The sequence below is a fragment of the Galeopterus variegatus genome, unplaced genomic scaffold (genome assembly GCF_000696425.1).
Source record: "Galeopterus variegatus unplaced genomic scaffold, G_variegatus-3.0.2 Scaffold5774, whole genome shotgun sequence".
In the NCBI taxonomy this organism is placed as follows: Eukaryota; Metazoa; Chordata; class Mammalia; order Dermoptera; family Cynocephalidae; genus Galeopterus; species Galeopterus variegatus.
Genome location: NW_007731885.1, coordinates 26,830 through 38,801, shown reverse-complemented (window position 1 = coordinate 38,801; position 11,972 = coordinate 26,830). Strand labels below are relative to the sequence as shown.

At 53.1% G+C, this 11,972-nt stretch overlaps 1 protein-coding gene across 4 annotated transcripts in view; it reads left to right on the top strand.

Moving 5' to 3' along the window:
- Positions 1-11,972, top strand: part of SLC13A5 (solute carrier family 13 (sodium-dependent citrate transporter), member 5) — a 27,157-nt gene that overhangs the window by 8,593 nt on the left and 6,592 nt on the right. For 3 of the 4 annotated variants that reach the window (XM_008589948.1, XM_008589949.1, XM_008589946.1), the window contains 7 exons: positions 642-829; positions 2,073-2,241; positions 3,812-3,934; positions 4,473-4,475; positions 8,409-8,621; positions 9,557-9,657; positions 10,804-10,922. In XM_008589948.1, coding sequence (XP_008588170.1) covers positions 642-829; positions 2,073-2,241; positions 3,812-3,934; positions 4,473-4,475; positions 8,409-8,621; positions 9,557-9,657; positions 10,804-10,922 — 916 coding nt within the window. The remainder of the gene's footprint in view (positions 1-641; positions 830-2,072; positions 2,242-3,811; positions 3,935-4,472; positions 4,476-8,408; positions 8,622-9,556; positions 9,658-10,803; positions 10,923-11,972) is intronic. The other variant, XM_008589947.1, reaches the window with a different exon arrangement.

Sequence of the window (11,972 nt, the reverse complement as noted above, 5' to 3'; positions counted from 1 at the left end):
GGGGTGGGAGATGGGCTGTTATAAGCAAAGGAGAGTATTTTCTGGATACTGTTTTTCTGATCTGGTCCATGGAGGGTGGAGGGGAGCAAGTGTGTGTGGGGAGAGCGGTGGCAGGGTGGGAAGGATCAGCCATGAGGACAGTCAAACTTTCCCAAGCTCCCTCCCCGGCCCGCCCCACCCCTGCAGGCTGACTCTGTGTAGCCCTTCTGAACTTATGAGAGGAGAAGAAGGGTCAGGGGGGCAGGTGGGGATTTTCTTACCTGCACGTAGGGCTGCTCCAGCACACCCTTAGGTCATACTAGGGCAAACTCTCTATTGAGTTGGCACCGTCTGGTTGCCCGTGCTACCCCTGCTGGGCAGGGAGCTCCTTAGAACAACACCCAGGCCTCTTGGTGACCCTAGCAGCCAGCAGAGCAGACATCAGTAATGTTTGTGGGAGAGAGGAAGGAAGGAGGGAAAGAAAGAAAAGAAAGAGGGTAGGAGGGGAGGCGCTGAAACTGTGGCCCCCTGTTGGAACGCCCAGTCTTGCATCGGCCCGGGCACCTTCGCATCCCTGCAGGAGTGGACTAGCCCCCAGTTGCTCCCTGGGGATGCAGGGGTGGGGTGGGGGATTCTCTGGCTCTCCTTCCTGCCCTTTGCAGGCTGATGCTGGGCTTCATGGGTGTCACGGCCTTCCTGTCCATGTGGATCAGCAACACGGCCACCACGGCCATGATGGTGCCCATCGTGGAGGCCGTGCTGCAGCAGATGGGGGCCACGAGCACAGCCACTGAGGCCGGCCTGGGGGCTCTGGAGCTGGTGGACAAGGGCAAAGCCGGTGAGCTGCCAGGTGAGCCTCTGGCCGAGGCACCACAGGGGTAGCCTCCCCTCTCTTGCTAAACACTTTGGCCACCTCCTTCTCCCTCCCTGCTCCCTGGAACCTTCCTTTAAACATGCAGAGAGAAAAAGAAGTTAGGAAATGCTGTTTTCATCAGTTTTAGGGATGTGAGTTTTTTTTTTTCTTTTTGTCTTTTTTCGTGTCCGGCAACGGATCGCAACCCTCGGTGTTGCGCCCGCACCTTGCTCAGCCAGTGAGCGGGAACCGGTCTGTATGTGGGATCCAAACCCTCGGCGGGAGCGCCACCGCGCTCCCAAGTGGCGCACCGTAGCAGTGCGCCACCGGGCCAGCCCGGGATGTGAGTTTTTGCCTAAAAGGTAGGTCCTTTAGTAGAGCTTAGAGCATTGCATTTCCTTTAGTAAAACTTACAACAGTTTCCACCCTCGGTTCCCACCAATCACAGAAACAAGTAAGCATTCATTTGATCATTCATGTGGGCATCTTTTGAGCATCTACTGGGTGCCCCTCACCCCTGCTACTCCTACTCATCCTCAGGGAGGCCTGTCTGACCCCCCAGGTCAAATCCCTCCTCTCTCTGCTCCCCCGGTCTTGGGGTTGGCGTCCCGTGCTTGCTCCCCTGCTAGGCTGCAGCTCAGGAAAGGCAAGAGAGCATCTGCTTTGTTCTCTGCTCTGTTCCCCACCCCAGTCCTAGGGGCTCATGGCTCATGGCTGGTGGCCTGATAGCCAGCGCACGGGTGAGGTCCTGGTGCGACAGAGATGAACCAGACACATTCCTACCGCAGACTTTCACGGAGCCTGGTGGGGCAGTGTAAATGAGCCCCTTGGACAAATCACCTGACTCTGGGAAGCCACGGGAATGCCCTAAGCCAGACATGGATGGAGCTCAGAAAAGGGAGAGGCCTTGCTCAGCAGAGAAGGCGCTTGAGATGAATTTGGATACCCCCTAGATGGAGGAGAGAGCTGGAGCAACAGCAAGGAGGCAGGAGAGGGGGCATGTGTTTTCAGCTGCTGAATTTGGATGAAACACGGAGGAGTCTTGGGGAAGCCCTGGGAGGTGACTCTGGGAAGGCAGATGGGGCCAGACTGCACTTGGAACTGGTGGCTGAGCAATGCACGTGAAGGGGTCTGGCAGAGCTGGATGACCCAATTCTTGGGTTAGCAGCAGAGGCAGGAGCTGGTACTGGGTGGGCAGCCCCCCTGACTGGCTCAGCTAGCAGCGGTGTGCCTACCACAGGGAACCAAGTGATTTTTGAAGGCCCTGCCATGGCGCAGCGGGAGGATTCCAACAGGAAGAGGATGTGCAAGGCCATGACCCTGTGTGTGTGCTATGCGGCCAGCATCGGGGGGACCGCCACTCTGACCGGGACGGGACCCAACGTGGTGCTCCTGGGCCAGATGAATGAGTGAGTCACTAGCCACATCTTCTGGGGATGACAAAGTAGGTCCCAAGGGTGGAGGGACCTACTCACCTCTCCCTCCTCCTCAGCTGGGCCCTGGAGGGGTGGGAAGATGTTCTCCCATCCATGTCTGTGTCCTGGCAATCCTGAACCCACTCAGAAGCCCTGGGACGGGGTGGGGAACTAATGCTAAGGAGCTAACATCAAAGCTGCTTCCTGCCCTGGGACAAGTCCCACCTTCCTTTCCTGGGCTCAGGGATTATGGCTCAGAGAGGGACTGTGGATTGAGCTCTGAGCTGAAGTCATGGGAGATGACAATGTAGTCCCAGATGCCAGGAGCCTTGGTTAAAACTTGCAGAATATAGATACCCCTAAAAGCTCTCCTGCCTTTGGCTCACCGACTGTGGCTGTGAATGGTGATGGCCTATGACACTGGGGTCTCTGATGGTGTGAAGTGCTGGACCTGGGTCACTCGTTGCCTCACCTCTGGTTCACTATGTATACCCCACTAAATTGCCCTTGAGGTGACGTAGCCCCTTGTGAGGCACCAGGTAAACCACGGGGGTGGCTTGGAACTTTCCAGCTGTGGTCACAAAGGGACACAGGCCACGAGGACCCCATTTCTTTGTTCAGCCTTGTGCTGGGTGCGGCTGGGATCACAAAAGGGAGAGAAACCTGGGTCCCGCCCACAGGATACTCATGGTCTGCTGAGGGCAGCAGATGTCTGGAGGGTTCCAGGCAGGTCTGGTAAACAGATGCATTAACTGAGGCACGTACAAGTTGCAGTGGGCAGGAACAAAAATACGGGGCAGACAAGAGCTCTGGACAGGGGTGGGGAGGGCGGCTGGTGCAGAAGCTGGGAGGTGGGAAGGACAGGCCTGGAGCCTGTCCGGGCAAAAACTTGAGGCTCAACAACCAGATTGTTTTGATCCTGGGATTGTTTCCATAATGATATCTTTATGGTTCTTCCTCAAGTTCCTTTGGGAAAAGCAGCCTGCTTGGGCTAAGTAGGGAAAGCTCCATTTCTACGCTGATACCCTTGAGCTAAAGGGGGCAGCCCTTGGGACTGGCAGAGCCTGGGATGGGAGGTAGGGCCTGGGCCAGAATTGACCCTCCTCCAGCCCCCAGGAAATATCTTCCAGTCCCACCCTAAGATTTGCTTTCCTAATGGGGCCCTTCCATTGCAGAAACCCACAGGGTGAGAGTTCTGAGGCACCCGTGGGCCCCTGAAGGTGTTGGATAAATTATATGAATGTGTGTATAAGGTGTACTTTTCTGGAGGATGGGCCATAACTTTCATGGGATTCTCAGCAGGGTCTGCACCCACAGAAGGGTCAGTTGGTCACTGCTCAGCCTGGTCCTGTGCCACAGCCATGTTCTGGGGCCCCCATTTGATTAGGGGGTAATGCCTGGCAATGGACTTGGGTGGCTGAACCTCGGGAAGATGTGGCCCCCCCACAGGCCCACCTCTCAGGGCTCAGGGTCCAGCAGTTGCTTGGTCTCCACACATGGGCCTCGCCCGCTGCCCACAGCTCAGTGTCTGGGTCCAGGTGTGGACCAGTGTTTCTCCTTTCAGATTGTTTCCTGACAGCAAAGACCTCGTGAACTTTGCCTCTTGGTTTGGATTCGCCTTCCCCAACATGCTGATAATGCTACTGTTAGCCTGGCTGTGGCTCCAGTGTATTTATACGGGGTTCAGGTAAGTTTGAGCTGCTCCCAGAACAAAGAGTCTAACCATGCCACGTGCCTGTAGAAAAACCCTCAGTCTCAATAGGCGAGTCTACAAAGTTCTTTGCGTCTGGCCCTATTTCTCCAGCTCCATCTCCTGCTAGTCTGCCCTCCTGTCCTGACCACCCCAGGCTGCTCACTGTGCCTTTGCACATATTGTCCCTTTTTCCTGGAATGCTGTTTCCTCCCTTCCCACCTCCTAGGGCTTCAAGACCAGTTCAGATGCTGCTTCCCCAGGGACACCTTTCCTGACTTCCCCTCACCTCCATTTCCATCTTGGAAGAATCTCTTGCTGGCTCCCCTGAGCTTCCCCTGGGCATATCCCAGGGTACCCTGCCCTATCCTAGGGTACTTGTTTTCCAGTATGTTCTGTGTGTTCCAGTGCCGCCCCTCCCCCACGGCCATGAGCTCCTCCAGGGCCTCTCTGACCACTGCACCCAGCACAGCTCCCGGCCCGTGGAGAAAGAGCAGGTGTGTCATCAATGTGGGTTAAAGCCATTAAAGAGAAGCTTGTGCCTACATGCCAGATCAACACTGCTGGACACACTTCCACTTGGTCACATGGGTCCGCTAGGCCAGGTCACAGCAAACTTCCTGATAATGTTCAAATCAATGCAAACCCAGCCCTTTACCAAATGCCACCAATATTCTCAGCAGCGTGCCTGTCCTGGAAAGTTTGCCTTCCTATTCCCAGTACTCTGGCAAGTTGACCAAGGGTCACCCTGGACGGCATCCAGACTTTGGACAGAAACCATGACATGCGGTTGACAAATACCTTAGAAAAGTTATTTTAAAATAACTTAAAAGACACGACATTTACCGGTAGTGCCAAGGTGATTGTGTCACCCTGGGATAGAAAGTTCTTAGCTGAGAGAGAAGTGCATATGCTCTGTGCCCTGATCACAGGGACTTGAGCCACATAAAGACAGGGGTGTGTGTGACCGCAGGGAAGAGACCTCAGAGCTGGGAGGCAAAAGTGCCCATGGAAACCCATGATTTAATGGGGAAGATGGGCCTTTTACTAAGTTTTCTTCTGAAGGAGGAACGGTTCTGAAAACTGCCATTAAAAAATTGCCATATGGGCCGGCCCGGTGGCGCACTGCTACAGTGCGCCACTTGGGAAGTGCGGTGGCGCTCCCGCCAAGGGTTCGGATCCCACATACAGACCGGCCGCTCACTGGCTGAGCGAGTTGCGGGAGCAACACCGAGGATTGCGATCCCGTTGCCGGTCCCGGTCCGGTACGGGCGCGACACTGAGGGTTGTGATCCGTTGCCGGTCACGAAAAAAAGACAAAAAGGAAAAAAAAAAAATTGCCATACACATTCCGAACAGTCAGAATAATGACAATAAGGCAGTGCTCACTGCCCCCGCCCCCGCCGCCCTGCCCTGGGTGCTTGCCTGTCCAGCGTGGTTTTGACAGCAGCTGTCTTTGCCCTGCTTTTTGAATCTTCTTGAATCTGCACCAGGACAAAAGTCAGCTAGTGGGCCTATCTGGAAATAGTCCCCTGAGCCCGCTGCAGGTGGGCATCTGTGTCTCCTTGTGGGCAAAAGAAATAACAACGCCAACATTTATTGAGGGCCTATTATGTGCCAGACACTCTTTTAAGCACTCTCGTATATGAACGCAATCTTCATATAAGTAACCTGTGAAGTGGGTACTATTATTATTATTCCCAATTTACAGATAAAGCACCTGAGGCTTGGACAGGTTAAATGGCCTACACAGGGTTGTAGAACTTGGAAGCAGTGGGACTGAGATTGGAACCCAGGCAGTCTGGCCCCCACTATTTACATGCTCTCTTGGGGAGGCTGAGGTTTGCTGCTCTGGACAGCCTCCAGACCTGGGCATGACTAGGTGTCAGCAGTACTAGCTGCGGCCTGGGCATTGCCCTAAAGCAAGCAAGAGACCCACCAAGCAAGAGGAGGGAACTGGCCTGGCCCCAGGACCATGAGGGCATCGTCATCTTCCCATCTAGCTGGACCTGGACACCAGACCCCTGAGAATTCCCAGCCAAGAACCTGGAGCTGAGGTTCACCAAGCCTGGCGCAACCCCCACCCATCAGTTCCTTGACCAGCGGGGAGCCTGAAGAGCGCCTGCTGCATCAGGACTTGCAGAGCCTGCTCCTGGGGGGTGCAGGGCTGCTGTTCAGTCCTGCCCCTTCCCGACATGCTGCGCTAGCTCAGACCTGGAACGTGGTGGGATAGTTAGCCTTGTTTAGGTTCAGATCTGGAAGGCAGAGGACAGCTTTTTACACTCAGTTTGAATGACGGGAGCAGTGCTCTGGCCCAGGCCACGTCCTGTCACATACCAGGACCTGATGATCCCTGCATGCTGCTGTGGCCTCCTGGACCACTCACCTGAGGCCAGGGAGCACTTGTCTCAGCTACAGGAAATACCTCTGTCACATCTTGTTCTCACTTGAGTTCCAAATCTGGATTACTGTGGAGACAATGTCAAGATCTTGGCCTCTAGCCTAATCCAGAAAAACAGTATCTTGCTGAGTTTGTGGGCCACATCCAGCCAAGGAGCTGTCCCAACCAGGCTCACCCCCTGAAATAGGGATGAGGGTTCTTCTGGACCCCTGTCATGGCAGAGGCATGTGGGGGTTTGCAGACCCTTCCCACTCTCCTTGGCGCTGCAGCATATTCAGTCCAAGTTCACTGTGGTGCATCACAGTGCAGGGCATTCTGCTGCAGGACACTTTGGTCCCCACCCCAACCCCAGGGCTCCCATAGGCCAACTTGATCCATTTGCCTGTATCTTGTGTTAGCCCAGTGGTCACCAGATGAATTTAACCCAGAGATCAGAGTGTAACTGCTGAACGAAAGCAAGCCGGGAAGCTTGGTGGCACCACTGTGGGGACTGACATCGGATGACTGCATACTTGATACAGCCCCAGAGTCTGTAACTGCTGTGTTGGGGATGTGCCATCAGTCCCAGACATAGGCTTGGGCTCCATGCTGGGCAACTAGGAATACCAAGGCCACCACTTATCCTGGAAACCTGAAGCTCCTGTCCCAGCCCCAGAGTCTCTAGGATGACAGGTGGCAGCAGATCGGTGCTTGGTAGAGCATAGACTCTCCGGAGGCATGGGTACGAGGGCAGAAGGGTCTCTCCCATGCCAGCAGAGTCATCCCCATGCCTGATGATCTTGAGGGTGTCCCTGGTGGGTGACCCTTGGGACGCACAGCCTTGTCCCCTTGTCCAGCAGGAAGATCCTGGCCGACTGTGCAGACCTGAGATCCTATCAGTGCCACCTCCTTTCCTGACCCCGAGCACCCCAGGAGGCTGTGTCCTGACATCCTTGTGTCCCTGTGCTCCAGGCTGTGCCATGGTCACTGGCATGGCCCTCATGCTCTCAGAGGTGGTTCACAGGAGGGCTCTGCAGGGACACTGCCCCTGGCCTTGCCCACCCACTCAGACCCACAGTGGCCAGAGCACGTGAATGGAATCCTCAGAGAATATCTCAGGGCCTGCATCCCGTGCACTAGTGGCCCCAGTTACCCCCTCTCCACAGCTGAGCTACCCTCTGGAACTCCCCCAAGAATCCCCTCTCCTTCTGCCCCTTTGCCAACACTACCCTAGGGGAGGTCCTTCAGGGCACCATTGGCCATGGGCACTGGTCTCTAGGGGACCCACTGAGAGCACAGCTTGGGCTGGCTTCCTTCATGCACCAGCTACGCTTGCTGCTAACCCCAGGGTCTCCTGGATCCCTAATCGTACACCTCCAGCTCCTTGAAACACAAGAACACATCTGCTCCTTTCTGACCCAGGCTGCCGGGACCCGTCCTTGCTCCCTGTACCCTCCTGAGCTTCCTCTGTGATGGGGGCTGGCATCCCAGCACCACTGAAGGTAGCTCCAGGCCAAGGTGAGAGGAGAAAGACTTGGGGAGCATGTAAGGAGCTCTGGTCCCATCTCCAGCAGGCTCCAGAACTTCTCATAGTCTTCCCCCAGGTGACCCTGGAGCAGTGGGTCTCCAGGTGACCAGACACCTGCCAGGTCCCCTTTGCCAGTGATGGCCTCAGTTCTGCTTATTTCTGAGTCCTATCCTCCTGCCCCCTCCTCTGTTCTGTTCAGCTTCCCATCCTCCTGGCCATCCTCTCCTTTGCTGCCTCTGCTGTCCCTGATCCCTGGTTGAGACTGGCCACCTCACCTGTACCATCCTGGGCCTCCTCTGGGGGCACCCCTGGGGCATGTACTGGGCACACAGAGTTCCGTTTCTCAACAGAGACTCTTTCCCACTGCATCGTGGGAGGCAGGGGAGGTGGATAAAAGAGAAAGAGGAGGAGGGAGGGAGGAAGGGACTAGCTCAAGGCCCACACAGGTGAGGCAGCACCATGTATCTTTCGGCCACATTCTGCTGTGCAAAGTTCAGGCTACATCTGACCAGCCCCGAACCAAACAATCTGCCCTGACATTCTCCCATCTTTGCATTCTCTAGCTTAAAATCCTGGGGCTGCGGGCTAGAGAGGAGCAGCAGCGAGAAGGCTGCCTACGAGGTGCTGCTGGCGGAGTACAGGAAGCTGGGGCCCTTCTCCTTTGCCGAGGTCAACGTCCTCATCTGCTTCCTCCTGCTGGTTGTCCTGTGGTTCTCCCGAGACCCTGGCTTCATGCCTGGCTGGCTGTCGCTCGCCTGGGCAGAGGGTGAGACAAAGTAAGTTATTCATTTGTTCAGCAGAACCTTCTGGCTTAGGGCGCTGGTGCCTGAATGCTGCCATCTGCAGCTGCAGGGGGCGAGAGGAAAATCCAGGGCAGGCCCCTTGCTTGGCTGTGGCACTTCTTTGTTCTGGACTTGGGTTTCAGAGAGTGCTCTGCTGGATGCTTGACTCATTTTTTTTTTTCTCACCAATCTTCATGACTGGACCACAGATGCATTTCTGCAGCATCCTCTCCTCCTCCGATAGGCTGAGCTGAAAATACTTGGCCAGGCAGGTGGCCAGATCTGTGATAGATTTGTTGGGTTTAAAGGTTGGGCCCCCAGAGCTCTGGTTTCCAAATCTCTGCTTTGCCATCTTTCCTTTGTTATCTTTCTTCAAACCCAGGCAAGTGCCTCCCAAGACACACATCCAGGGGTCAAGAAGCTTCTTAGAGACTTGGCAAAAGGGGGTGTATGTAGTTTTTCTCCTGGCTAAGATTCTGCCAGAATGGAAGAAAGTTGAGAAAAGGCAGAAGCAGTGGGTGAGTCGCTGCCTGTTGCTGGCTATGCTACGAGGAAGGTGTGTTTGGTTCAGCACCAGAGTCCTTGTGGTCGCCCTGGTGGACCTAAAATTCTAGAGAATCTTGTACAAAAGAGGCCACGAAGTTCACCCGTGGAGCAGTGCAGGCTGAGAGGGAAGTGGACTGTTCAGGGTTACCTGAAGTTGGTGTCCAAGAATGTGGACAAGGTCTTGGTTTCCAGCCAGGACTCAGTCAGCAGCCTGACTCCTGAGCTTGGCTTTGGGGGCTCCAGTTTCCATACCTAGTTGAGCCTGTTTCTTTATGTAGGAGCATTTAGATACAGAACTATCAGAGTTAGAGCAGGTTTGTTGGGTGACTGTCACTGTAGCAGATGAGCTTGCACAAAAATCCTCCATGCTCTTCCTCGTCTAGGTACGCCACAGATGCCACCGTGGCCATCTTTGTGGCCATGTTGCTATTCATTGTGCCTTCAGAGAAGCCCAAGTTCAATTTCTGCAGCCAGACAGAGGAAGGTACGGCTCCTTTCCTGGGTTCAGGAGGGGGAAAACCCCATCCTATTGGAATGGACTGGCTAGATTACAAAGGCCTGGGGAAGTTGAGATGTTCCCTAGGTATTGCTTAGTGCAAAATCTCCTCTTTTGTTGAACATTTGAAATCTTATTTATATTATGACAGAAACAGAAAAACGTTTCAAATTTCCTATAATGCTATCAGTATTTTTTGTTTTCTCTCTTCCTCCCAGACTTTCTTAATATGCATATACATTATATGGTTATAATCAAAACACACACAGTTTAAATTCCATGTCTTTGCTAGGGACTACACTGTAAACTTTTCCCACTATTGCTAGTCTTCAAATTTATTTTCTCTAATAATGACATTATATTACATTGAGGGACTATAACCATTCTTCTGTTATGGAACATTTTGGCTGTTCTGAATTTTTATTATTTTAAATTAATGTTTTCTTGTACATAGCTTTTTCTTTGAGGGTATTTTCTTCTTTAGGATAGATTTCTAGGAGTGATGTTGCTGGGGTAAAAGAACATAAATTTTGGGCCGGCCCGGTGTGGCGGCGCTCCCGCCGAGGGTTCGGATCTCACATACAGACCAGCCGCTCACTGGCTGAGCAAGGTGCGGGCACAACACCGAGGGTTGCAATCCCGTTGCCGGTCCCGGTCCGGTCCGGGCGTGACACTGAGGGTTGCGATCTGTTGCCAGTCACGAAAAAAGACAAAAAGGAAAAAAAAAAAAAGAACATAAATTTTTAATGGCTCTTAAAATACATAGCCAGATTGCTTTATTTTTGGTGGCTGGCTGGTACAGGAACTGAACCCTGGACCTTGGTGTCATAAGCACCACACTCTAACCAGCTGAGCTTACCAGCCAGCCTCAAATTGGTTTTCAAAAAGGTTGTACCAATTTATATTGCTATCAGCAGAGCATGTAATAGTTTCTCCATAGCCTCACCAGCAATGGGTACAATAATTATCATACATTTTAGCTAATTTACAGGTATGAGATGGTACCTCCTTGTCCTTATTGGGTTTATTCCCCCTTGATTATACCTCTTTTGTTTTCTAATGCTGCTGACACCATGTGTGTGTGTGTGTGTGTGTGTGTGTGTGTGTGTGTGTGTGTGTGTTCTTTCTTCTCAGAAAGGAAAACTCCATTTTATCCCCCTGCACTGCTGGATTGGAAGGTGACCCAGGAGAAAGTACCCTGGGGCATCGTGCTGCTACTGGGGGGCGGCTTTGCTTTGGCTAAAGGATGTGAGGTAAGTTCTGCAGCTGCAGGCTGCCCAGTGCTCCCCTCTTCTTCTAAGAGGGTGGCCAAAGAGCTGCTGTACTCCTCCTCCTCCAACCCGGCTTGTGTGTCTCTGTATCTGTCTCCTCCACAAAGCTGCACATTCCTCCAGCACAGGGACTCTGTCTTGTCGTCTAGGAGCCCTGCACCACGAACAGTGCCTGGAAGAAGGAAAGTATTCTTTGAATGACCACACAAATGAGTGATTGTGTGACTCTGGTTAGCCCAGACAGGCAGAGGACTCTATCAGGCCCGCTTTGGGGCTTGGTAATAGTGATCTGTGCTTTGATTTATCCTAGGAAAATCTTTCTTTCAAGTCCTCATGAATATTTTCATCATTTTCTTTTGTTCTTCTACTTGCTGAACTCATTGTTGACATGGTTTCAAAATTTCAAAATTTATTTCTAGCTAAGTATGTAGCAGCATAGAAGAAGAGGAACAGCTTTTGGGAGGAAATGCACCTAAATTTTACTTTCCCCACCTCCCTTCCTCCTTCCTGGGAAAGAAATGAGCCAGAGGGAGGGAGGGATGAGCTAGCTTGGTGCTGCTATCATCCATCCATCCACCCATCCATCCATCCACCCATTCATCCATCCATCCACCCATCCATCAATCCATTCACCCATCCATCCACCTATCCACCCATCCATCCATCCATCCATCCATCCATCCATCCATCCATCCATCCATCCATCCATCCATCCATCCATCCATCCATCCATCCATCCATCCATCCATCCATCCATCCATCCATCCATCCATCCATCCATCCATCCATCCATCCATCCATCCATCCATCCATCCATCCATCCATCCATCCATCCATCCATCCATCCATCCATCCATCCATCCATCCATCCATCCATCCATCCATCCATCCATCCATCCATCCATCCATCCATCCATCCATCCATCCATCCATCCATCCATCCATCCATCCATCCATCCATCCATCCATCCATCCATCCATCCATCCATCCATCCATCCATCCATCCATCCATCCATCCATCCATCCATCCA